At 39.9% G+C, this 27,973-nt stretch overlaps 1 protein-coding gene across 3 annotated transcripts; it reads left to right on the top strand.

The window, feature by feature from the left end:
• Positions 1-6: 6 nt before the first annotated feature.
• lpin2 (lipin 2) lies at positions 7-27,944 on the top strand. 3 transcript variants are annotated; one of them, XM_086074436.1, is made up of 20 exons: positions 7-314; positions 8,086-8,286; positions 9,946-10,041; positions 11,193-11,641; positions 13,303-13,429; positions 13,522-13,819; positions 14,202-14,301; positions 14,369-14,556; positions 14,689-14,782; positions 14,863-14,932; positions 15,013-15,105; positions 15,184-15,266; positions 15,351-15,498; positions 16,202-16,350; positions 19,104-19,190; positions 22,132-22,284; positions 23,746-23,860; positions 24,425-24,528; positions 24,973-25,128; positions 25,233-27,944. In XM_086074436.1, exons 2-19 carry the CDS (start codon positions 8,095-8,097, stop codon positions 25,115-25,117), a joined length of 2,691 nt encoding a protein of 896 aa, XP_085930562.1. In that variant the 5' UTR covers positions 7-314; positions 8,086-8,094; the 3' UTR covers positions 25,118-25,128; positions 25,233-27,944. The 3 variants fall into 3 exon arrangements, with proteins under 3 accessions (XP_085930562.1, XP_085930554.1, XP_085930571.1); XM_086074428.1 differs by having other exon boundaries at positions 24,973-27,944; XM_086074445.1 differs by having other exon boundaries at positions 11,196-11,641; positions 24,973-27,944.
• The last annotated feature ends 29 nt before the right edge of the window (positions 27,945-27,973 follow it).

The raw sequence follows: 27,973 nt of genomic DNA on the forward strand, positions 1-27,973 counted from the left end.
CATTTGCATAGATATTCACTACCGGTTACATGTCAGAACTGCATGTGCGTTGTGTTTTCGCGGTCCCGCCACCACCACCGTCGTCATCATCATCATCTGGAAGCTCCACTCGCAGGGCACCTCTCCTCCCCCCTCACCAGATGCCCAGCTCGGTGGTCCCAGCCGCGGTCGCGTCAGCTAGTCGGGGAGGTTCAGGTGCCCGGAGGAGGGGGTGGAGAAGTAGTAGTAGTAGTAGTTCCAGCCACGGGGGCGAGGAAGACATGGAGGACGCGGGGACTCGTTGATAAACAAACCTCCGCTGAAGACAACAGAAGGTAGAATCAATTGCTATCTTTTTTTGGTTTGGTTTTTAAGAGAAAATGCCTTTTTAAGGCGGCGTTTGTCATGTTGTCACATTACCGAAGCAGCTAGCGGTAGTTAGCATCGAAGCTAACTGACATATTTTTTTCCCAGCTCCGAACGATTCAATTGGTGACATCGATTCGGGGAATTTAGTTGTAAAATTAACGCGTTTATACTAGTAAAAGGCGCTTGTTGTGGGGGTTTAACGGAGGGCGTGTTTCGCTTATTACTGACATTTAACGGTGAAGCTGACGTGAAGTCAACAGCAGCTAGCTGACAGACGACCACGGCTCCATTCATTTTGGGCTTCTTCCATTTCAACTTGCCTCACTTGTGTCTCAAACGTCCACCATTATCCATCGCAAGAGACAGCCCCCCCCCCCGCCACCCACACACCCCAGTTTGGCCCCTTGTTGTCTTTTCCCACAAAACCCGCCGTAACGTTCAAATACCGCGGTGACGTTCGTGAGCCACGTTATCTTTAATATGTCCACATACTAGCTTTATTCGCCTTTTTTAAAGTTGACATTTGTACAATATGAGGCGCATTTGTGTGAGGAGTCAATGGGAGGAATCTGAAGCCTCGAAAGGGCCACATAACAAGTACGTGATAGCTTCTCATAGTGTGGTTCCCGTTTTGGATTTTGGACCTTTTTTTAGTGGCATTTCCCCTGTTATTCAAGCTGCCAGAATAGTAAGCAATGATTATGTGCGATACTGCACTAGTGCACTTACAGCAACCCATTGAGACAATACCAATTAGATACAGGACAAGTATCGCTATCCAAAAACATTGAAATATTTATTATACTCACTAGGCACCTGCCAGTAGAAGGCAGACTAGCATCACTCTAACAATTAGTTGCTGTTTTTTTGTTTGAAGCAAGACATGAACCTTGACCCTCTGGTTTTAAATGAAAAATAAAAATCAGTACAGAGAGTTACTGCTGTCATTTCAAACTCATTTTATAGTACTTGTTAAAAATAAATGTTTGACATCATTTGATTAAAAAAAGAAATCACAATAAAATGCTCCAAAACTACCAAGGCAGCTTCACGACCTGTACAAATGACAAGTTCTACGCTTGCAAGTATGCGGACCTTTTCTCTTCTACATCTTGAGAAGTTTACCACCTTGCTGTAGTTCTCTCCTCACCTGCCTTTCGACCAGTCGGTGGTCTACATCTAGCTCTGCCTTTGTTAAAGAAACAGAGTGTTTGGGCTTCATTATAGGATGTTACAGAAAGATTGCAAACATATGTAGATCAGGGCAAATTGGACCCAATGGTACCTGGATTAAACCAATACAAGCAAGAGCTATGAAGACATGAAAACTCCTGGATGGCCGGAATTTGAACCTAGGATCTCGTCACTGTAATGCAGATGTACCAATTAGTCCTCTGAGCTGTCTATATACAAAACTTTAAACTAAAAATACAGACATTATGGCACCTTGAAATAGGAGTGACCAAAGCGCCGAGTTTGTCAATTTAACAGGCGTCATTCGACTTTATTTTGGTGTAAGACAAACCTATGACTAAGACACTTATGTATAAAAGATCTGATATAATTTATTATAATGTAGATTAATTCATTGCTTGAGTTTGTTAAAAATAAAAATAAAAAGCATATTAGATGTAACCACAATATTGTTGAAAAAAAATGCAATTAGATGACTTTTTAAAAAAACATCTCTTTGAATGGGTTATTAATTGTACTTTTGCCCCAAAACAACAACCACACATAAAGGGTAAATGGTAAAAAGAGTGCAATTATATAGTGTTTTTTTTCTGCACTGCATGTTGTCTGAAGTGCTTTTACCAAGCTTCATACTCACTTTGTTGAAAACATCGGAGTGTGCCAGGACTGCAGCTGCGTCAACCTACAGAAAGGTTTTTATCTTTTTTAAATTAAAATAACATACTTCAATAGTCCTATGGTTTTTCTTTTTTAAGACAAAAAAAAAAGTGCTTTGCCTTGACTAGTTAGTCGTCGCCGAAACTAGTCAAGGTAAAGCACAATTAGTTTTACCTTAAAAAAGAAAAAACATATATTTGTCAAGACAAGATTAACTTTTTTAGCCAACATACTTTAATGTTCAGTAAAGTTTTACATCTATCCATGTTCTCTCGTACCAGCTACCTAGCGCAAAGCTAACCTAGGGTGGTTCATCTCTCCGGTTTAGCATCTAAATTTGCAAACTCCCCTCATGCTAGGACGGCGTCAGGGACCAACAGCGAAATAAAGGCAAAGTCGCTTTATTTACTGATTGCTTAACAGTTTAATATAATGCTCATTAGCTGGCTGTACAGTACGTTCCCGAACACAAGCAAACATTTCTGGGTGTCGGGTTTCAAACAGCGCGCATCACACAACACTGTGCATGTCCATAAGTCACACATATTGCCATTCAAACATTCCTGTGACAGTTGTACACGCGACAATGTGCATTCGGCATTCATTTTTCATCAGTTCGAGTCATCACCGATTCGTGTACAAACCTACTCTTGGGTGAAGTTCCATAATAAAATCTAGTTAAATTTTTCAAAACAATGCATTTGTTCATCATTTTAAATTCTGTATTTGAGAAGAGGACTTAATGATAAAAATAACTGCATATCAAATTTCAATTGCAATACTGAGGAGAATAATTCTAAATATATGATTTTTCCAAAATCATTATCAGACCTAATCTCAAGGCACTATCTGTTAAGAAGATTAACGTCATTGGGAAAAAAAAAACCCTGATTGAAATGATATTACAATGTTATGGGATCATCATTTACAACTAACCCATAATTCTGACTTTGAAGGTCTTGAGTTCAATGGAATATTCACCTACAGCCTATTTGACAAAACTGTTTCATTACACTGGAGATCAAGGTTAGTATCGATGTTGTCAGTAAAAACTTTGGCAAACACTGAGTTAGTGGAGTTCAAGCTCAACTTGACATTGTTCCTCAGACATTTCATGCAAATGTGTCACAGGAGCATTACTGTTTCCTAATCAGTTAGTTACACAAGACTAAGCCAGTCAAAATGTCTTAGTCAGCATGTACTAGCCAAAATTTGGAAATGTGTTGAAGATATTTCTGTCACAGTGCGTGACCCCACTGGACTTCCCTGAATGAAGTAAGCAGCCTCATTTGAAGCAAAACAGACTGAATGTTGCTGTCCCTGCACTTTTGTCCAGTCAGAGTGCGCATTTCAGTGCACAACACAAGTGTTGCTTCTGATTTTATGTTGGTGCTTTTTTTTTTTTTTTTGTTCCCGTTCCTGATACCGACCAATGTTTTGTTAACAAATGACTTTTCTTTGGCTCTTCCGCGACCGGTGTTGCTTATGCTGCTATTTGTTTTATTTTGATAGGTTTCTACTTCCGGTGTTAATTGATTCCCATTCCCAGTGGTTTGACAAAATTCTCGGCTTGTCTTGTATCGACTCACGAAGACTCACTGTTGGTCAACAATTCACTTTGTTTGGGATTTTCTCTGGCTGGCTTTGAGCATCTGAGTCCATCTGTTTGTGCTTCTTCAGGGTTTTTTTGGTGGTAGGTTTCTACTTCCTTTTTAGTTCCATTTGACTTCATGGGGCTCTGAAATCAATATTGTATCAAAACTGTTTTGTCAACAGAGGGCTTTGATTTGATGTGGTGCATTTAAGTCCATCTCATTGTGCTGCTCTTTGTTGATAGGTTTTATCTACCTATTTTTTTGTTCACATTTCTTTTGGCTCATTAAAACTCTCGACTGGTGTCAAGCAACTGTTGGTCAACAAAGCACATTGATTCGGATCTTCTCTGACTGGAGTGTGCGCGTATGAGTAAATTTGTTTTTTATTTTTTTGTAGGTGTTTCTGTTGACTTAATAGGACTCTCAGCTGCCTGGTGCTGACTATGTTTTTTGTCAACAGAGGACTTTGATTTTGGTCCAACTGGTTTGTTGCATTTGAGGCCACCTGTTTAGGCGGGTTTTATTTTAGTAGGTGTCTACTTCCTGGTTTTGTTATCTTGATCTCTTGTCATTCATTTGAAGTTGAATTGTGCTGAGGAAAGGAGCACTGAGTCAAGAAGATGGAGTCAGATTATGTTAGCAATGCATCACATGCTGGCTGCCATGCACATGCCTATAAAAAAAAAGTTAGTATTCTGTTCAATGTTTTAAATTGTGTTAATGGTTCCTTTCATACACATTTGTGTAACGGTTAATGTTTAAAAAATAACTTCCACTTTGTTTTTCATATCACTGTCAATGATTTGAGAAGCGATGTTGTCTGTCTGTGTCGCTCGATATTTCCATTCAGCGTACTTGCTAACCCTCAATCTCAAATGAGTGCAACGTGATCCTTGTGTGTTTTGCTTAGGTCTCTATTGTCAGCCTGCTAGGACAGATTGTTGTTGTCCCTCCATCAATAACCAATGGCGCTGTGGTACATGATCATCGTAGCACAGACAATTGTAATTTTGTTAGGATAAATATATGCTGTATGACTCAAGTGTTTTCTGATTTAGGCATTTCAAAAAATTCCAAATACAAACAATAGGATTTGCTTATTTCTAGAAGGTTGATAAACAGTGGTGCCTCGAGATATGACGAGTAATTCAACTTACAAGTTTTTCATTTTGAAAAGCACCTTAAAAGAAACAATTGCATATTACAGTGCCATCCCAATTTTTAGAAAAAAAAAAAAATCACAATTACAATATTTTCCAAAATTGTTCAGCCATGGTTTCGAGTTACGAGTGGTCATGGAACAAATTAAAATTCATATCTCGGTACCAATGTATAAATGTAGGAAAACCCTGCAGTTGAACAATTAGAAATTAATGAGGAAAAAGCCACTTAGAACTTGTTTTTCTATGCATATGAGCCGTATGTTTTGCTCTTTCTTTGCCAGTTGCTTGTACATGAAACTCGGGCTGCACCGATCACAATTTTTCGGCCGATCACCGATGCCCAATCTGGTAAAAAGTCTAAAAAAAATTCTTAACAATCAACATATACCTTGAGTGTTCCAATCTTGTTTTATTCTAAAACATTGAACAATATCTTTCAAATAATGCAAACGGATTGTTTTAACTGCACATGAAGTAGTTCTTTCAAATGAAATTGAAAAGCTATCCGCAGCAGAAGAGGACAGGGGCTGACCTTTTCAGACCTCTGAGGAAGGAGATGAGATTGGTGTAAAATATCAGTTTATTTTTAAGGGATTTGCCATTCACAGATACCACAAAATTAAGGAAATCGGGGCCGATAAATCGGCCGGCCGGTCGATCGGTGCACACCTACTTGAAACAAACAATTTCTTCCATAGAGGTAATGCCAAGAATCAGTTTGATGGTCAAACTTTTGCCTTCATATAACATTAAGTAACACAATGTTTTAAATTGTCATCCATTCTACCCTGTGGAAACTGGTAATAGATGCAGCTGTATTATTTAAATTAGAAACAAAATACTGTTCACTCCTAATACTAAGTTTGAATACACAAGCGTAAATCGTTGTACACTTAATGTACAATAGTTGTGCATTTATTTCTGTTCATTATTTTTTGCTCTGGTACAGAATTGGGGTGTGAATTGCCTAGTATCAGGATTCATAGCTCATGATTTGATTTGATACCGATTAATCCCGATACAAATTTAATAGTCGATTATTGTGATTTTTAAATCAAATTTAGATAATACTAATCAGTAATCTTGTACATGTACACTGTAAAATTAGTATGAAAATGTATTCATCTGAAACTTCAGGCTTATAACTGAACCACTGTATTTAATAAACAGGTTGCAATCTCTTTCATGTTTGAACAGCATTAAAATAAATAAAATATGAAGGCTTAATGTATCATTAATATAACATTCTTCCATTCTTAAAGTGTGAACATGAACCCTAAGTAAGATTTTTTGTTGAATATTTTTATAATTTATGTTTAAACATTGATTCGGCTGCATATTGCATCGATACAAGAATTACGCGCTGTATATCGCGATATATTGCCGAATCAATTATTATTATTTTTTTACACCCCTAGTACAGAAGCAAATTAAGTTTCCACACAGAACGCATAAGAAAGTTTAACTGCCACACGGCTACTCTGCAAACAGAGTGCAGCTTGTCCTCTGGTTATACAGACTAATTCTATTCCCGTGGCTTCCCTGAAAATATGAACAAATCGGGAGTCCTCGAACAGATTATGTTCCACCTTAGAGGTTCCACTGCAGACGTCTTACTTGCTGTGTGTAACTCGATATGAGATGAACAGTTTGGCTCATTTTAACACACTGTACTGGTATGTAAATGGAATAATCCCTTAGGGATTACGCGTTCTTACTCTCATGGTCCTGTATTTGCCATCACATGTTTTGGATGTAAATTAATTAAGGGTAATCTCTAGCCATTGTACCAGTTTGTCCAATTGGAAGCAACAAAAAGCCATAAGCTACCTAGATAGTCACAATAACAAGCAGACGCAGCAATGATCATATCGTTCATGTGACTGTGTACAAGAACGTCACACCACAGAGTACACTTTGTTATCAGGGGGAAAACTACTGCGTAACGTGTGTCGCCTTATCAGCCGTCAGCACCTTACAGCTGTCATCTCATTGGCTCAATTCTGAGGATCCTGTCTACTGGCAGAGGGAAGAAAAAACAACAACACTCCATCAACCATGAATTATAAAGTTTATGACAGCATTTCACAAGAGTGCGATGAACCAACGAGGTGATAAGTCGGGAGATAAATAAGGAACACGTTCAGGATGTTTGATTTATTTTGGCTAATATTTGAAAGGCAGCTCATTAGACCCATGGTTAGCACACTTAAAGCTTGTCTGAGACTGCTGTGCTGGGTGTGCATAATTTTCTTTCTCACAAGGCCTTTAGATGGATATTTTTAACGTTTGTTTTTTCATCTTGTGAGGCAAAAATTAAAATCACCTTGTGCTTGCTAACTTGAGTTGTGTCCATTCAAAACACATCCTCGGACCACATGATTTGAAGATGGCGCCCAATAAGCCAAGTTGTCAGTGGCTACATATTAGCCTAGCGGATAAAATGGTTGATATGTGGCCAAACATTGCCTCGTCCAGTATTATGAATGAAACTGAAGACGCTGACAAAATGATGTTACTCTTCGTTTAGCGATGAGTCGTCATCCTCCAATCTTGGAATACCTGCTAGTGGCGCTCATTCCTTTTTTGAAATTGGAAGATTTTACATCATAAGCAGTAGGGCTGAAATGTGTCTTTGAATAAAGTCGAGTAGTGCTTGTGTTTGTTGACAATTAAATGAGACGAGGACCTTGACAAAATAATTAAATCACAATGTTGAGGTAAAAAAAAAAAAATCTTTAATGAAACTTTTATACCAGTACTTCTTTTCTATTATTCTATGAAGTTCGCGATCTTGTTTTTTTTTGTGGGTTGCATTGCACGATGCCACTATTGCACACATGCTTTTCATCTCCAAGCAGCTCCTTTCTCGCATGCCTAGTCTCTGAACTCTAAAGGTCAGCATTAGATGTAAACATTTCAGGTTATGTCAACAAAGGCAGTGGGGTGTACAAGCCCCACTAAACTAGACCCTGGCCTGACTCGCCGTCTTTGTTTGCTTACTTTTGCAACAACTTCACATTGCAGTTGGGTTTAAGTAGTCAATTTGTAATTCAGCAGATTTCCCTCAGGGCTTTTATTCTTTGTAAACCTGCCCGGCTCACTAGATGTTGCATTTTTGCTCGCAGGTGGACACCATGAACTACGTGGGTCAGCTGGCCGGGCAGGTGCTGGTCACCGTCAAGGAGCTGTACAAGGGCATCAACCAGGCCACGCTGTCTGGATGCATCGATGTCGTGGTCGTCCGCCAGCGGGACGGCACCTACCAGTGTTCGCCCTTCCACGTGCGCTTCGGCAAGCTGGGTGTGCTGCGCTCCAAAGAGAAAGTGGTGAGTTAGGTTAAAGGTGTTTGCTCAAGATCACGTGGAAACTATGAGTTTTCTGTTTTATGGCAAGTCGTCAAACTTGATGAGCTCCAGCGCCAGATAACAACAAATAATCAAATCTCGGACAATTTGATGTTGCCTATCTACTGTATTTTAGTATACCTGGTTCAAATTTGATACCTATCAGACGAAACCTTTATGTCTAGAATGAGTTTGCTTTTGAAGGATCGCTGGAAATGTCAAAAATTACTCTAAGATAGACCCAACCTTTTGCCGTCCAATTGAAGAGCAGTTATTTGTTATAACAGGAATTAGCTGTGAATAGAACAAAACGGAACTGTGGATTTTGTGAAACATACCTGCTACCACGTAAAATTATAGGGTCAACTTTGCCCCCAATGCCACCTCACTTCGCCCCCAATTATGTTTTGGTGCTGTGTGCAGAGCAGCAACATGTGTAAAGGTGGAAAAAAATCTGGCTTTTGCGGGCTTTGTCTTCCCCGCTTTAGACATTTTTGTACGATTCACTCGCGGTAGCATTTTTCTTTTTTGGCCTAGATGAATGGTCTGTGGGGTGGATAAGTGAGAGGTTGGTAATTTCTCACCAGCTTCCTAGAATGCTGATGGACTCGTAGAAATTAATGAATGAGCCGTTGCCGTGGCAACAAGCACTACAACTTGAATGCGTGGGCAGGAGAGGAAACTGCAGGGGGAAAAGGGCCGCCTGCGGCTGAGGGCTAGTTTTGCAACTGTCTCATCTTTTACTGCACCAGAATAAAGTAAGACATGGGTGATTATAAAACATACTTACTCAACTTTGCAGTGATATTTTTATATTTTGTATTTAAGTATACACTCTAGTCCTTACTATATTGAATCAACTGTGGCGGAACTGCCTCCAGCCGGCTGTTGGAGACTACTTCTGATGCATGTGAGCTGTCACTTCTTGGCAGGATTAGAGGGCCCTCATTTGTTCTGCCTCATTAGTTAGTTAGGCGTTAAACTCTGCCTTCACCCCTTGCCTTGCATAAATTCCCGCATAGGGCCCAGAGAGTGGCAAATTCAATTTTGTGACTGCTGAGCGAGTACCACTTTTGCAGCACGTTGATGTCGTGTTTAGCATGTCTGCTTCACAATCGGAAGGATGTGGCTAATCCAATCATGGTTTTGAAGACTAAAATTTGGCTATGTTGTTGAAATGAGATGAAATAATCTTTTTTTTCTCATGCACACACTTTGACTTCTGCACCTGACCAACTGCAGCAAACACGCACTGTTTTGTGACACCCAATAGAGCAGGGGGCTGCTTAAGTGCTTGGGGGAGCAATTTTGGGAATCGGTGTCTTGTTCAAGGACACCGCAGCTGTATGTCCGGGGATGGTCTTGAAATGACCGAGTTTCCCACAGTGGCAAGCGACGATCTTTAACACTCGGCCATGGCTGCCACGGTTGTTGTCCTTATGTGTTTGTGCCCTGTTACGGGAGGTTGACCAGTCAAGGGTTTTACCCTCCTTTTAATTCAAAGTCAGCTGGGATGGACTCCAGCTCACATGTCAGTCCTATGAGGACAAATACTGACAAATACAAATGGCCGTATAATTCAGGTCCCTCATGTTGATTTATGATCATGATATGTTTGTGTATTCATTTTTTCTTGTCTAGATTGACATTGAAGTGAATGGCGAGCCTGTGGAGTTGCAAATGAAACTCGGCGACAATGGCGAGGCTTTTTTTGTTCAGGAAACCGAGCAGCAGAATGTAAGTATGACACAGTATGATTATTTTTCAAAATTCTATGTGACCAGTGTCCCTTTTCCTCCAATTGTGTGACATTCAGTCTCACTGATGACAACAACCAACCTTGAGTCTGCAGGATGTGCTTGCTGTCAATCATTTTTGGCTGCAATATCCTCACAATATATCTGTGCAAAATATGGATTTGTTTACAAATAGTTTGGTCTCTTGAGTGGCCACCTGCTGAGTTACTAAGTCAAAACAAACCCACTGGGCGGATATCTGCCCTTTCATAGAAGACAAGTAGAGCTGCACTGTAGTTGTTGCTGGGTTCACAGATTAGTGTTAGCTTCTGATATGTGGCACATGCTGGAATGTTTGGCGAAGTTGATGACTTGGCGACAGGGAAGTACATATATTTGGCATTGCCAGTTGTAGAGCTGCAACTGCAATTTAAAATGGTCCAAATCCTTTGAATTTCAGCTTTTGAACAGAATATATTCAGATTTCTGAAGTCCTCCATGAAAGCAGACTGATTTCCTTTGTGTTTGTTCATGACATTTACAACCTTCTGCTTTTACTTTGAAAAACAACAATCAACATATTTGCCTATTTCCTGACATGTCACAGACCAGTAACTGAATCGTAGTTAATTTATGTTTGTGAATTTTTTGCCCTATCAATTTAAAATAACCATAATGACTAGTTTGGGGGGGGGGTGCAAATTAAAACAAGTCAAATAAAAAAAACTCGATCCAGGGACTAATCGACAAAATAATCAACAATTTTACCGATTATTAAAATAATCGCGAGTTGCAGCCTTAGTCAGTTGTAGTCTGCTACAGTAAATTGACAAGGACAAGTTTGATTTGCCCACTCGATGACAAAGTACTGTCACCACAAGTGAAAATACAATTCATGCTTTTACTGTGTTTATGGGTTGTTGCCTTTTTTTTCTTCACGCTCTGAGCTAGTAGTAGCCAACCACTTCCCCCCTAGGTTGTCATGGTATAATGAGAGCTGTGCAGGGCTTTGACCCTGTAATAGAGGGGCCGGGGTGGCTCATATGTATAAGACAGGACTTTCTTGGTCTTTGGCGTAGCTGATGAAGTCATGTCACAATTATTTAAAAAACACAATATGTCTCTTAGATTTGTGCCTTGTCTGTCCTCCAGCAGATTGTCCCCGCCCACCTGGCTACATCCCCGATCCCTACAGAAAGCCACCTTTTCTGGATCTCAGAGGTGGAGCACCGGTCATCAAAAGACTTGGAAGACGACAACCCGGCTGACCAGGAAGACCCGCCCGATCCGCCGTCTCCCGCCAGCGTGTCTACGAAAAAGAAGAAAAAACGGCGAAAGAAGCACAAAGGAGAACCCCGCAGAGAAGAGCTGACTCCCCCCATGTCGGTCACCCCCACTGTTGCTGCTAACGCACCCGCTGCTACGACCAACGAGGAGATGTTTGAGATGGACCTCAGCTCTGATGAGGACGCCTCAGTGCCTCACGTGTCCAGATCGCCTTCAGTGTCCACAATACGAGATGTTGACCCCAGACTTCCTGCAGCCAGGCATAACCTGGATGGTTACGCACTGTCTGATGGCGACTGGACAACAAATGACAGGTGGCTTTTTGGCTATTTGCAAGGATTTAATAGACAAGAATGTGCAGCAGTCTCTCACTAACAGTAGTGAAGTCACAATTCCTGTAAAAATGTTAATGTAAAACACATTCAATTGAAAACAATAAGATGAAAAACAGCAAGCGTGGTGTAAACTGAATGTGCCTTCTTGTGCTGCTGGACCTTTGTAAATATGCCACTGTGCAAATTATGTTGGGGGGAGTTCTAACACAAGTGACATTTATTTTCTCAAAATCTGCAACTGTTTTGAAAGTCAAAACTAAAGTAAATATCTAATATAGCTAGTACAGTGGAACCTCGGAGTTTGAATGTCTCGGAACTTGTACAAATTGGACTTCAACCCAAAAATCTGCGCAAGCTAAGCCAAACGTACCTTGAAAACGGGCAGCCGAGCGGAGCCGAGCAATGCTGAATGCTCACGTTGCGGTAGTTGAGACGATGCGTTGCTCATTTCCAGTCAGATCGTGAATACTCGCGGAGGTGCTCCATACTCCTGAGTGCATTTTGATTTTTCCACGCCAATTTTCTTCACCATGGGCCCAAAGAAAGACAACAATGCCAGTGGCAGCAAAGAAAAACAAATACAGTGCTACGAACCACAGTGGAATTAGGAAGGAGATTATCGCGCAGTTGCAACTACCGTGACTACTTCTGTAAATACTGGCACGAGGACCCCCCCCCCCCCCCCCAAGCTGTTCAACAACGTGCCTGATGTTAAACAACGCACGCAAGGACCGCTTAGTAGACTAACATTATGCCCAATGTAAAATACACAAACTCAGCACTGAACTAAAGCTAGCATTAACATAGCATTTATCATCCACTGATGCCATCACACCACAACAAAAAAGGTAAGGTATTTTTTATTGTTTAAATACTGGACAGTACTGTAAATGTAAAAAACATAAATAGAAATTAAAATGGGAATTTTCTGTTTTTGGAGCTTGGGAACGGATTAATTGCATTTACATTATTTCCTATGGGAATTTTTTTTCTCGAACAATTCGGGTTTTGAACACTTTGCAGGAACAAATTATGTTCAAACTCCAAGGTACCACTGTATAATATTTGAAAACTTCATTTGAAAAACTTAAAGGCTATAGATATAAAACTTTTCATTTTCATTTAATAAAAAAAAAAAGTATGAACTGAATGCACCCTCTTGTGCCGCATAACCACATATTATGCTGCTGCGCAAACTAGTTCATTGTGCACCGTTCTATTTGTAACCCTGAAACCATTTGTGTCAGCACCGTCGGAAACCTTTTTACCTAACAGTTCATATCCATTTGATACATGTCACTCAGGTTTAGTTACCATTAAGTAGCAGTTAGCAGATAACGTCCTGAAGTCCTTCAATAAGATATGTGACAGCATACCAAGAAAAAAAACAAAGTGACCATTTGAGAACTATAGATGAAGTAAAATCAACATGGTCTTGCAGCAAGTAGACACATGGCCAGAGCGTTTGCACTTGTCTGTGAAAAATTTGTTCCACCTCCAACTCCCGATCATAATATGTATCTACACCTTGCACAAGCGTTTGTACTAACAAAAGTGTCAATAAATGGCTAGACTTTAAGGAAACACCTAGAGTAAGTAAACTGCTCCTTATTTATGCATTTCTTTGTCTTTACCTTCAGCCATGGCTTATCCCAAGCCTTTTCTCCAAGAAGTGACTCTGAACTAATGGTGAGGTCCTCTGAGACTTTGCTGCGAGCCGAGTCACACATGCAGTGGACTTGGGGAGAGTTTCCGGAAACAGCCAGGGTAAGAACACAATCTTGAAGTGATGTTTTGCTTGGATATAGTAAGTGTTGAAATATGGTTTTCCTCCATCTTCTTGGTTTGCCAATATCTAGGTGACCAAAAAGGACAAAGCGGAGCTACTTAAAACGGTGACCATCACCCCTTCCGAGAGCACCCATTTCCGTGTTATCCTCAGCTCTGAGGCAATGGAGGACTACGGTGAAACGGATGACGGCGACCACCCTGTATGTGCCATCGTCAAGCCTGAGCCACGTACTCTTACAAGCATCTCCACTACCACGTGTGAGAGTCCCGCCACTCTCACGGAGCCCACGGATGTGCTGCCGTACAACATGGTCACCTCCACCCCTGGCAACAGCCAGCAGAGTGACTCACCCTCTAAGAAGAAAGGTAGGTTTGATTTATTGTTCGACATAAGTAGGGTTGGGCGATTAATCACTCAGGAATTGTTTTTGTACTGGTTTTGCAAAGCGTGTCTTTGATGACATTTACTGCTTGCATGAACGACATGGCTGCACACACACAGGAGTTTTTGCTTTGCTGGGCTCAAAATTAAAATCAGTGTTGATGCCGTAGCGATTTGCTTGCTTGCTATGGTGAGCGACTTTTCCAACCCCTTTCGACTATAAAAAAAAAAAAAGCATTGCTTTTGCTTGATATTACTATAAGCAAAGGTGAAAAGTTGATTAAAGTTGGAAACCCGATTTCTGTCAAATCAATTAATACCAAATTGCCCAGCTAAACTGGTGCCAAATTCTTGTGTTGAATGCAGGTGTACCGAAGAGGAGCCATCATCAGGGTCCCGAGGACATCTACCTGGATGACCTAACTGCACTTGAACCCGACGTAGCTGCCAGATACTTTCCCAAGAGGTTAGACATCTGACAATGTAAAAAAAGAAAAGAAATTTTTTTTTTACCTCACGTTCTCTTGCCGCAGCGAGGCAGAGGCAGCCGGCAAGCACTGGATAGAAACAGAGATTCGTTCAGGATCGCAGTCGCCACAGTCGGTCGGCAGCGCTGCGGCCGACAGCGGCACCGAGTGTCTGTCGGATTCAGCTAGTGACCTCCCGGACGTCACTCTGTCGCTGTGCGGCGGCCTGACAGAGAATGCAGAGATATCCAAAGGTAATGGAAGTGCAAATTAGCTACCTCTGGTTATCATGGTTACAAAACACATACTTGGGACACCCAGCAGTAGATGGGGTGGGGTGAGCAAAACCTTAAAGAACTCCTGCAACTGTTCTTTTCTCTCTTCAGAAAAGTTCATTGAACACATTATCAACTACCACGAATTTGCTGAAAATCCAGCAATTATAGATAACCCCAACCTTGTTGTAAAGATAGGAAATAGGTAAGCATTCGTTAGTCTCCATGCTGAAATGAATACAACCCACTAATGCGGTAAATAAACTACTCTTTTGGTACTCATAGATATTATAACTGGACTCTTGCTGCTCCCTTGATTCTAAGTCTACAAGCATTTCAGAAGAATTTACCAAAGGTAAGTAAAAGTTCTTACTGTGCATACACTCTCTACTATCGCCAATGGCAGGAATTTGAACACTGCTTCTTATGATGCAGGCTACAGAGGAGGCCTGGGTAAAGGAAAAGATGCCAAAGAAGTCGGGCCGCTGGTGGTTCTGGCGAAAACGGGCAGACAGTGCAATCAAGCAGGTTTGCGTGACGTTTGGCAACATTTTTGTTTTAGTGTATATAAAGTAGCGTTATAGATGTATTTCCATTTTATTGCAGTCTGAGACGAAGCTTGAAACCAAGGAAGAGTCTCAGTCGGCGGAGGAAGGACCTACCATGACGCAAGAGAAACTCACCTTACTGTAAGTGCTAGTCTCTTATAACAAATCACATGCTGTCAGCATACATTTGTGGTTAATTTAATGAAGTAAATGTATCCTTTATAGGAATAAAAACACTGACTCGTCCAGCGATGAAGAGGGCAAGGAGGTGAGCGCTGCGTCATGTCAGGAGAGACACCATCTTAATGACAGTCAGCAGCATCTTGGCGCACATGCCTACAGGAAATCGCTACGCCTCTCTTCTGATCAGATCGTGAGTACGCTCATAAATGGTACTGATTATACACTTGGTAAGCAACATGGTATGAGGGGGCGAAAATACAAGAAGCAACATCAAGCTACTTCTTTTGCCAGTTTGGAGCTCCATCTGCTGGCTGGAATTGGCACTTGCCCCATTCAATATTGTAAGGTGTGAAGTTGCTGGATGGGTTTATATGAGAGTAGCTTGTTAGGTCGATAGATAGACTGATGGGGGGTCGGGGGAATAGATAGATTGCTGTGACCTAATATTACATATTATATGTAATATAATGCCGATATACTTTGCACATTGACATAATTTGCTCAGCATCACTTCAGAGATCCCACCACACAACGCAGAGTGAGTAACTTCTCAAGTCAAACAGTCCCATCTTTGGAGGATAACGGCAGGCCATGGCTGAGTATTTCGCTGCCCTCAGTTGCACACTTGGCTCCACCTTTGGTCATGGTTTATTTCTTAATATTGCTGTTTATTTCTTCAACTTCTAAATGAAAGAAGAGTAGGAAAAGCCAGACTGATTGGCTGTTCTCTCGCACATTTCCACCACATCTGATTGATTAAATATGCTAACAGCTGATCACTGTAATCGACCACAAATTTATCATGATCACTATTAAGTCGCCTAGCCCTAATCTGAACACATTTTTAACATTAACTAGCGTCAGTTGTTTTTCACCATTTTATGCCCTACCAGGCCAGTCTGAAACTGAAGGAAGGCCCCAATGATGTGACGTTCAGCATCACCACGCAATACCAAGGCACGTGCCGCTGTGAGGGCACCATCTATCTGTGGAACTGGGACGACAAAGTCATCATCTCCGACATCGACGGAACCATCACCAAGTACGTCTCACAACAAGGCGCTGACATGCTCTCACAAAAAAATTTCATGGGGGAAAAACCCCCAATAAAAATAAAATACAAATATCCAGTAGCCAAACAAATGTTTGCCAATCAGTGGGTCTGTGTGCTGAGCTGTAAATAAAGTGAATGAAAATAGAAATTCCAATTGACGCAATGATATGTGACACCCGCTCCAGCAAAAGGATCCGCATGTCGGAAGGATGTTTAAAATAGAAGTGTACGAAAATAAGCAATTATTAGACAATATGCATCGTAACTAGGGAGGGTTTTTAGCCAAGCTGCTAGCTAGCGCCACATCTTGGCACCAGTTTATTTAAAAGCAACCCAGATTTCCTGCCTCAAACGTCATTCACAAAAGATTTATATGAATATTGTGAAGATAAGTGGTTCTGATAATGGATGGATGGATGACATAGCAACCAAAAAAAGTCCACCATAATTAATGTATGAATGAATGACGCGCACGTCATAAAACGCCATCATACCTTAGAAGCACGTTGTCATCCGGATTACCGTGCTTTGCAATACAGAGATAATTTTCAATTCCGAGATCTACACTGTTGAACCATCATAACATTTTAATTTCCTTTGTGTCCAAAAGCATTTCGTCCATTTGTGTCCAAAAGCATTTTGAGACATAACATCCATGATGTTATCAATAAACTTACTTGTCACAGGCCACACCAAATTGCAATTTTTTTTATAATTCACACAAAATGAGTACAGTAATTTCTGGCCTATAAGGCGCACCTGACTATAAAATGCGCTAGCTAAATTTGGGGAATACTCGAGTTTGTTACACATATAAGCCACACCTGACTGTAAGCCGCAGGTGTTTTAATGTTACCACACTGGATTCCCGCTACTTTCTTTTCCATAATGAGGGCGCAAATTGTTTCGCTCTCGTTCTGTCTCTCCTACTGTATTTGGGCTCACTTGGTTTGTTTTGCTCTGCCTGACGCTCTTGCGCTTCCTTTATAGTGCAATATTGTGATCTGATGGATAAGCCGCACCTTTGTATTAGCCACAGGGTCGAATGCAAGTGAAAAAAGTAGCGGTTTATAGTCCAGAAATTACTGTAATCCTAATTTCCCACTGCAGTATTATGACCTCATTTAAACAAGAAAATACAGGAGCAACAATAAAATAACCAAACTTTGGCTGATGCCTCAGAAGATGAATTGTAAGATCTTCAAAGTTGAGGCTGATTTAATCTGTTGATAGGTAAAACTTCCAAAACTTTTAAAGGGTTCAAATCTCGGACGATGGCCTTGCCTGCGATTGGAATTGACTTTCCACTGACATTTTAACAGCTCCTGAAAATTTCAGGTTCATATCTTTTTTCTAAGGTACTGGTTGCTATGGACATTTGAAAGATGCAAGCACCAAAACTTTAAACCCCTTTTCTCAAAACTGGGGATTTAGACCTTCCAACATTAAAACTGCTGTAACTTTGTCAATTTTTGAGGTACATTCATGTATTATATACCATTTTAAAGGGAATTAAGTGCAGAATTTAATATATCAATATCTCAATTAAGATGTATTTATTTTTGGCACATGAGGACCCTTTTGCCAGAGCCGGTCACATATGGTTTATTGGAGGAAAATAAACTACAACATATTTCCCCAGTGGCTACAAGGTATATCTAGCGATAGAACATGGACATTTTCTTTCTGCTAAATCTGGTGCAAGCATATGTGCATGTCTTTTGATGCTGATTAATGTATGAGGAAAACATCCACAATATAGCGTTACAAAGTACAGTCAACCTTTTATATCGTATCTACAAAACACAGTTGAGCTCATAAGTTTACTTAACCTCTTTGTTGGGGTATGTAAACTTATGTGGACAACTGTAAAATCGCCATTCACCACTATTTGGCAAACATATAATTGGTCTGGTGCAGGTTTTGTATGTGTCCCTGCTCCAACGCACCTGTTCCAATGAACAGGATCATTATCAGGTTTATGCAGAGCTTGCTGATGAGCTTCAGCTGTGTTGGAGAAGAGAAACATCCAAAACCTGCAGGACTTTGGCCCTCGAGGAATGAGTTTGGACAGCACTGGCCTAGACTATAAGTTGTGCTCATAAGTTTGCATACCCTTAGGATGTGTAAACTTATGACTACAACTTTATAACATTATATTGCACAACTCTATTATGAACTAGTGTGCCCACGTACAAAGGTTTATAATTGTCTATTCTCTGCAAGCTTCTGTTTAATTGAGAATGGGATATAATGACAAGAGCCCACACATAATAAAATAAGGCTCTTTCACTCTAATTACTTTTTAGATGAAGGCAATTATACGGCAAGATGTTTTGATGCATTTTCTCGAGTAACGAAATTGCTCTCGACATGTTTACCACCCTCAAAATAGCACATATTGTCTAATTTCTCTTTACGCATTCATCTTTTAATTAGCTTAAAGCTCACCTCCGACGTACCAATGATGTCGTCTTCCATTTCCTCAATAGTTCGCTCGGGGAGTGCGCATAGGTGGCCCGCACATCAAACAAGCCAGAATGACTACAGTTTATTATCCGGCATGACCCCGCAAGAGACTCGTGACATGTGGCTTCCGTTCACAAGGCTTTATAATGAGCTCATTTGCATTTGAGACGCTTCGGGCTTTCCCACGCGCAACTCATCTTACTTTATACAAGAACACTGCATTATGTTCTCTCTCTCTGATGGCCGCTTCACTTAGTTTCTGTCGCTTCCAGGTCCGACGTGTTTGGACAGATCCTGCCACAGCTTGGGAAGGACTGGACCCATCAAGGGATCGCCAAGCTTTATCACTCAGTAGCTGAGTAAGTGCACAACGACGAGTGGTGACAGGGGAAGAAGCATCTGAGTTTGATTCACAGTTGTCACGCTGCCGGGTTTGCCTCTGCTGTGGTCCAGCATTTACTGTATGAGGGTTGAGTTTTTTTAGTTTGAGTTTATTTGAACATGAAAAAGGATAAAAACAAAGCAAAAACAATACCAGTAATAAACATACAACAAAATAAAATAAAAAAGAGCTACAAAACTTTAAAATTCAACAAAGCACACCTAACAACGGTTTTCCATGTTCAAAAGGGAGTGGGAAGAATTCGCAAGACTTATTAAATCCCCTCCCTTCTCTATATTTTCTTAGTTTACATCATTGGTAAAAAAATAAAAAAATATATTGCTGAGGATAACAAAAGTAATTAATAATGAACCACTCCATAATAATAATATATTTAAAAAATACTCAGAGAGCTCATCTTTATAAATCCACAGAAAAGATAGTATAGTACAACCTAGATCCAAAAAGCCAACAATAACAAAACACAAGACACGAACCATAGTAAACATAAATATGTAGTCAACAAATCAGCAACACTCCTAATCACTTAGTGGTTGTCTACCCCCTCCCATTTCCTCTGTAGCTCGTAAATACATAATTTTTATATTTAGTTTTAAAATGGATTTATATATGTACATTGTTTTAAGTTAGCACATAGACTGTTCCATAATTTCACCCCACTGAATGATATACAGAACCTTCTCCTGTTTGTTCAAATAATGTTAATTTTTAGATTGTATTTCCCTCTTAATTTATAACCCCCATCTTTCTCTCTACACATTTTTTTAATATTTTGTGGTAGCATATTTTCTTTCAACTTTATACATAACCTATGCTGTCTGAAAACTCTCTATATCAACACATTTTAAGAGTTTTGACTGTAAAAATAGTGAGTGTGTATGATCCAGATACCCAACCTTATGTATGATTCTTATTTCCCTTTTTTTGTTAAGTTATTAATGAACTGATTGAACTTATGCAATTATTACTCCAATTTTCAACGCAGTAACTAAAATATGTCAGAATTATGGAACAGTACAAAATGTGGAGCGAATTGTAATCAAGTATTTGACTTTATTCAACACTGCAATGCTTTTTGATAATTTGGTATGTATGTGTTTAATGTGTGGCTTCCAACAAATTTTTTCAGCTATTATGACACCCAAAAATTTATTTTTTTTAACCTCGTCAATCTGCACCCCATCAATCTTTATTGTATTTGTACATTTGTTCTGCAATTCCCAAACAACATGAATTTAGTTTTATATACATTTAATGATAGTTTGTTTCTGTTAAACCAGATTTTCATTTTTTCCATTCCTTCAGTGATTTCATTCAATAACTCATTAAAATTTTCCCCACAACCAAAAATATTGGTGTCATCCGCAAACAAAACCAGTTTCAGAACATCCGATACCTTACAAATGTCATTGATATACAAAATAAACAATGTGGGGCCCAAAACAGACCCTTGGGGCACACCACATACAATATCCAAGTAGGATGAAGATAGATCACCGAGCTTCACATGTTGTCTCTTATGTAAATAATCCAATTGTATAATTAATCCAGTCTGAACAATACCTCTAATGCCATATCGTTCCAGTTTTTTAATTAATGTATCATGGTTAATTGTGTCAAAAGCTTTCTTGATATCAATAAATATTCCAATAGCATACTTTCGCTGATCAATAGCACTTGGTATTTCTTGCCAGTAATTGCCAGTGATGTTGATCTGCCTGCTCTGAAACCATACTGGCGGTCAGAGAGTAATTTGTGCTTTTCTATAAATGCATCCAAACAAATCATTAAACAGTTTTTCTAGTATTTTTGAAAGTTGGGGAAGTAAGGAAATAGATCTGTAATTAGTGAGGTGATGTCTGTTTCCAGTTTTGTACAGTGGCTTTGGCCATTTTCATTTTTTGTGGGAATGTACCAGTTTGGAATGATAAATTACAAATATATGTTAATGGTTTTGAAATTCCTTCAATTCCTTCTTTCACTATTGTCATATCCATATCATTATAATCGGTTGACTTTTTGTTTATAAAACTTCTAACAGTATCCAATATCCAAACAAAAAAGGGTTGCTTGAACAGACACATACTTTATAATGACATTTTTTACACACTTTAGAAGAATTCCCAGATGTCTTGATAAAAAGATTCTGACATTTTTCTGTCACAATGCACAAAGGAGAAAGAATAACAGAACGCTTAAAGGGATACTTGACTCATTGAGCCATTTTCAACAATAAGATGATACTATTTTGTCTATAATTAATGTGATAACTTCATTATTTTTCATTAACTATTAATACCTTTAAAAACTACTTTTGCCAATTGCTGTTGACTGAAGATGACATAACCTGTGCTCGGGAAACTGGTAACGGCCAATCATGGCTCAGTTTGCTGACCAAACCCAGAAAACAGGTGAGCCGTGATTGGTCATTAACAATTTCCACAGCACAGGTGCTTCCATTCTACCTTCCTTTTTGCCTTCTTTCATTCCTTTCCTACTGTATATTCAGACACGCTTATTTTACATCACGTTCCTTTACTTAAAACCTCTTTTGTTCCTTCATCACCCGTCAAATACCACTTTTTACTGTACAATCCACAATTTATTGGTCATTTTTCACTTTTTTGAGTGTGCTTGCTTTTTTGCCCACTCTTTATGTTAATATAAAGGCCTACATCAGCTTTGTTTTATAGTTTGCAAACCAATTGATTTTTAGCGTGATTCATCCATCCATTTCCTGGGCAGAATTTTGGACACTGCCTGTTAAAAAATAATAAAGATACTCTGCTCTTTGTAAAGAATTTGCTTCACTTTTGGAATGCTCGGATATAGCCGATGTAATTAGGGTGCTATTCTAAGCGGTTTTCAATGTCTTCTCTTTCCCCCATTATCGGCAGGAATGGCTACAAGTTCCTGTACTGCTCAGCTCGCGCCATCGGCATGGCTGACATGACGAGGGGCTACCTGCAGTGGGTCAACGACGATGGCACCATCCTGCCCCGCGGGCCCCTCATGCTGTCACCCAGCAGCCTCTTCTCGGCCTTCCACAGGTAAACTGCACACGCACACACAAATCCCTCCAGTCTAATCTATCAAACCACGTGGTAGCCATTCTGTGGTCCAGTTTGTTTACTTAGACAAATAAATGTCTCTCTTTCTTACACACCTCTTTTTCTTACGAGGAATAAAAATAAGAAGCTTATGTCATTGCAACATTATGTTTAATTGATTATTTGAGATCCGTTGCTAACCAAAACAGCAGCAATTGAAACAGCATTTGCATTCTAGTCAACTCTACTATGTGGTTACTTCCCAATGTTGTCAGTCCATATCTGTGTTATTGTATCCATATTGTTTTGTTGTAAACTCTGCTTTCACTTGGTGTCATTTGTATTATAACCCCTATCATTGCTGAATACAGTGAAACCCCTTCAACTTGCAGGGGACCAGGAACGAGCCCTGCTGCAAATTTATTTCACTAAGTGAAAATCCCTGAGTAATTGACACCCACACACAGACATGTAATTATTCATAGATACCGCGAGAATACGGCAAAAGCACTTTCATTGTAGACAAAACTCTGAGGGCTGACTAAAATCTCTTATCCTCAATTTAACATATGTGCTGGCCACCAGATGGCACCAAAGAGACATGGCTTGAGATTTTCAGGAGGATAGTTTCCCAACAAAAATCTGCAGTGGTGACTTTGTGAATGGCGTACCGCACAAATTTGTCATCGGAGGTATAAATGTATGCAATAAAGGCCTCCCCCAAGTCATGCCTTTCTTTAATCATTGAGTGAATGTATTTATTTGCATAAATATTGCGGGGGTGGTTGGGTTGTGTCTACAAATAGTCACCATTTTCATAAAAAGTTAATTACATTATGCTGGCGTCGGGCCGAAACGTTTTCAGGAGAAAACTAAACTAAACTACTGTTTGTTTAACCATTAACATTGCACCATCAGAGAGAGCAAGCCATTTTCAACATTTTAGATTGGTCAACAATTTTTGAAAAATAACACCCACACATGTGGAGTGGACTTACCAACAGAATGGATTTTTGAAAAAATATGAAATTTACCAAATTGTGACTTATAAGGACCATTTTTAAGATTATTTGGTGTTGACTGTGACACAATTCAGATTTTGTTTGGCTCCCCAGTGGCACAATTGGGACCTGCGTCAAAGCAGGAAAACAAAACAAAACAAGGAATTGTGCCAAAACCCTTTGGCATCCTCTGTTGACATTTGTCCCATATGTACCATGTGTTGTGCTCAACGGAGCTCGATATTATAGAGCATTTTCACTTTAATTACACTGGACGGGAGCGGGCGTTGTCTGCTATATTTTCTGCTGCTGCTATGTCGTCCGCTCGTAACCACAGCAACTCCATCTGTCATCATAGCCCTTCATTGTTTTCGTACCGGGCACGAGGAAATTCTTGCTCCATGTCATGCCTGTCCAACGTAAGTCAGGCTATAATCATCCCCGTCTTCTGTTTCTTCAGAGAGGTCATCGAGAAGAAACCGGAGATCTTCAAGATCGAATGCCTGACGGACATCAAGAACCTGTTCCAGCACAACAAGCAGCCGTTCCACGCTGCCTTCGGCAACCGAGCCAACGTGAGTCTTCAGCAGACATGACGCAAACACACCACGTCATGTGATCTAATGCAGAGAACATCTCGAGCCGCACCAACACAAGCAGATGACTGCGACTCTCCCACGAAAATGTGACATGCTCACTAAACATTTCGACCTGGTATATCTGGAAACTCGTTGCTAATATGACGATGGGTATTATAGAATCAAGTATGAGCTAATTTTAAGTATGTTTACACTCTTTATTGTGAGTTTATGAAAATCCCACAGGACTTGAACTGCTAGGGCAAACACACCAATTTTTGACATGTTAACACATTTTTAAATCAGGGGTAAGCAAGTTCGGTCCTCGAGAGCCACTATCCAGTTTTCCATGTTTCTCACCACTAACACACATGATTCATGATCAGGGTCGTTATCAGGCTTCTGCAAAGCTCGCTGATGAGCTGATCATTAGATTCAGCTGCGCTGAAGGAGGGAGACATGGAATACAGGCTGGATAGGGGCTCTCGAGGACCGAACTTGGCCACCCCTGGTCTACTGTATAATGCAAAATCGCAACTTTGGTTCATGTTGTCCGAGTAGGACGTGTTTGCCTACAAGGAGGTGGGAGTTCCCGTTTGCCGGATCTTCACGGTGAACCCCAAGGGAGAGCTGATCCAGGAACAGACCAAGGGCAACAAGTCCTCGTACGTACATCAGCCAGCTCTTCTTCTTGTTCCTTCTTATGTTAAAGAAAGTAATACAATTAAATCACAATTTATTTATTTATTTGTTGTCACAAAAAAATCACAAATTATTTGATTAGATTTTTATTTATTTTTATTTTTATTTTTATTTTTATTTTTATAATAATAATAATAATAATTATTATTATTATTTAATTTAATTTTAATGTGGGGAGGCCGGAACTGATTTATAGCATTTCCATTAATTTCAATGGGTCAAGATTTGCTAGTGTTTTGAGTTGCTAGCTTTTAAATCGTATCAGGGCACCACTGTATTTTCATTAATGTCACAGTTGGTTGGTGGGCAGCCTCTCAAGACGCAACTTTTTTTTGTATGTAAGCAATTCAAAAGTCAAATTTTCCATCACATGTCCCCTTTTTAAGATGAACTATTGTTTTGTCCAGTTACTGCAGGCTGAGCGAGCTGGTGGAGCACGTATTCCCGCTGCTGAGCAAGGAGCAGAACGAAGCTTTTGCGATGCCCGAGTTCAGCTCGTTCTGCTTCTGGAGGCAGCCTATCGCCGCCGTGGACCCCGCCGACCTGCTCTGAAAGTCACTCAGGTACTCTCGCTCTCTTGCAACACGGAGAGGACCAAAAAGATGCGTACCGCACTTAAGTGTGGCCTGAAGGATCAGAAGACTTCTTTTTTTTTTTTTTGCGGCAGTTACCTGGCACCGCAAATCAGACACCTGAAGGATGCTCGCTTTTGCCAAAGCAAACGCCGCCTTAGATGCACTTCTGGACCTGCTTAATGGCCGCCGAGGTTGCGGTACAGCGAGAATGAGTCACGCTCAATATTGAAGGTCATGTCTCCACTCTCAACATGAAGCAGCTACTCCTCACACGGAATCTTCTCACTCAAAAGATGAAAGGACAATAGTATTATACAACGCTCTATTTATGACGCTCAAAAGCCACCTCTGCTGAGTCATTGTTGTTATTTATGATGATAAGTGTTATGTTTAAGTTATTCCTGATAGTGATGCCTTTTGCCTTGTCTGAAGAGGTCCTTTACGGCCACGTGGTTGGACGACATTAGCACTAAATGCTAACAGTAAGCCTTTTTACTTTGCTTTGTTTGAAGTCAGTCATCGTACACGTTTCATACGATACATGCTTATTCCTCTCTCAGCACATGTACACAACTGTTCGACCGTATTTCAAAAACAAATCGTTTTTGAAAGAAAAGCTCGAGAAGTAGACATACAACTCTGGAAAGAACTAAGTGACATCTGCAAGCTTGAAGAACGATAAGAAAAATACAAGACCTGTTTGCTCGTCACAATTATAAATACAGAAAATGACTAACAATTCAGTTTCTTTGTATCTCAATGAAGACTTGCTGGTATGGCATTTGTGGTGGGCTCTTCATTTTTTTCAGAGCTGTTAAAAAAAAAGCATACCATTCAAAAGTTCAGGGTCTTATAGACATTTCTGTCAACTGTCATTTATTAAAGAAAAGCAGTTTTTAAATCAGACAGATTGACTTAATTAGAAATGGAGTCCATACATTAAAGTTGTTAAAAACAGTGCTTAAAAAAAGAGGGCCTTTCAAAGTAACAACCAAACTTTTGAATGGTAATGTGTACAGTATAAATATTTTCTATATACAGTGAAAGTATGTAAAGAAGGATTTTGACAGAAGTACAAAGGAGTGGCGTTACTTAATGATCCAAACTCACTTGCACTTAAAGCTGCACCTCACACAAAGCCGTTTAAGCGTTTCAATTTGGCTTCTTCTCCACAACAAAGCATCTTAAATGATATTTAATACAAACATGCCGTGTATTTGGATGCTAATAAGCACACACGTGACGCTAACTAGCATTCAAGCTAACCTGTAGAGCAGGGGTTGGTTGACTTCCAAGATAAGGCTAAAAAAGAAAAGAAAAAACACCTCAGTGGAAGTATTATAAAAAAAGCACACAAAAAATGTTAACCATATATAAATGAACGTATTGTTTGCCTAATGGAATAATGGCCCACGTCATTTTTGAAATTTTTTGGGGGGGAAAACAAAACTAATTCAATGCAAGCTTTGTAGTTTAGACGTGGAGGATAAAGAATCTACATAAACATAAAGAATTAAAAAGTTTTAGGAAGCACATTGTTTTTTTATAAATTGATATTGCGACAGTACTTTAAAAATAATTTAGGCAGTTATGCTATTAGGCATTTCCCCCCGTTTCTTTTTTTTTTCATAGGACAACAGGTAATTCCCACCCATGCTCCAGTCTGTTTGTTAGTGCCGGTTCAAATGTGCTAATTTGTAACTCACCTTCTTAAGTTGTACTGCTACACATGACGTGTAATATGCTAGCTGTTTGTAGACAACAAACTAACACCCCCCACAAAAGAGAAAAAAATTGGAGCCTACTTGAACTACAAGAACTACTTGCCGCTTTCACACAGACAGCCTGTGAAATGATTGCATCAGAGCCCTAACAGAAAATCGGAAAATGTTTATGCCGATAAGCTAATAGCTAGTCACACAAATGTACAACTCACTGAAATGATATGTTTTCCTTCGCACAGCTGTTGTGGCTTCCCATGTTGAGATAATAAGATGTGTCGCAGCCAGTTCCTTGATACAATATAGGAAGAGGGCAACTGTATTGATCAAGTCCCTCATCCCTCAATTGCTTTTGCCGCAAGGTCCCGCCTCTGTTACAGCCCTTATGCTACCTCCATAGGGTGGAAAATGCCACTTGTACGAATCAGTGACATTCAAAGCAGTTTTTTTGTTTTTTGCTTTTGCTTATCTTGTTAAAACAACATGAGGCGGATGTGCACACAAAGTGTTTGTGTATGTTTCTGATTGAGGACCGACCGTGACAATGAATTGGAATGGGGGAAAAACGCAGGACTTTAAGCACAAACGATGCTAACGACTGCATGGTCAGTATCAGTTGTCGTGATTGCATCAACAGTTGATTCACGTGTTTGAACTCTGGCTAGCGATAAATAATTAAATAAATCCATTCTTTCTATGAAAGTGAAGCATCTTGTGTGGACAGCGCACACCGTCCCGCCTGCATCACACACGCCGTCGTTATATTGTACAACAAATAATAATACAAATAAAAAGATCCCGTTTTTAGGGTGGGCGGATTACTCTGTGTTGCCTTTTGCTTTCTTTTTGTTCTTTTGAGTCATTTCTTCTGACGTGAATGATGCTAGCTTACGTGTGTGTCCCATCCACACGGAACAACCACATAGTGTTTGTTTGTATATCCAAATGTGGCTTAAAGGATCTTTCAAAGAACAAATTATAAAGAGGAAGTACATTTAAGGGAAGGAAGAAAATAGGCCTACTGACACAAACAGATTGTGGCTGCTACGGTCTTGTTTGTATTCAATAAAGTTTCTAACTGAACAGGTTTGCGTTTGGGCTCTATTTTGTCT

Source organism: Leptonotus elevatus, chromosome 1 (genome assembly GCF_054856555.1).
Source record: "Leptonotus elevatus isolate MCC_2025b chromosome 1, RoL_Lele_1.0, whole genome shotgun sequence".
In the NCBI taxonomy this organism is placed as follows: domain Eukaryota; kingdom Metazoa; phylum Chordata; class Actinopteri; order Syngnathiformes; family Syngnathidae; genus Leptonotus; species Leptonotus elevatus.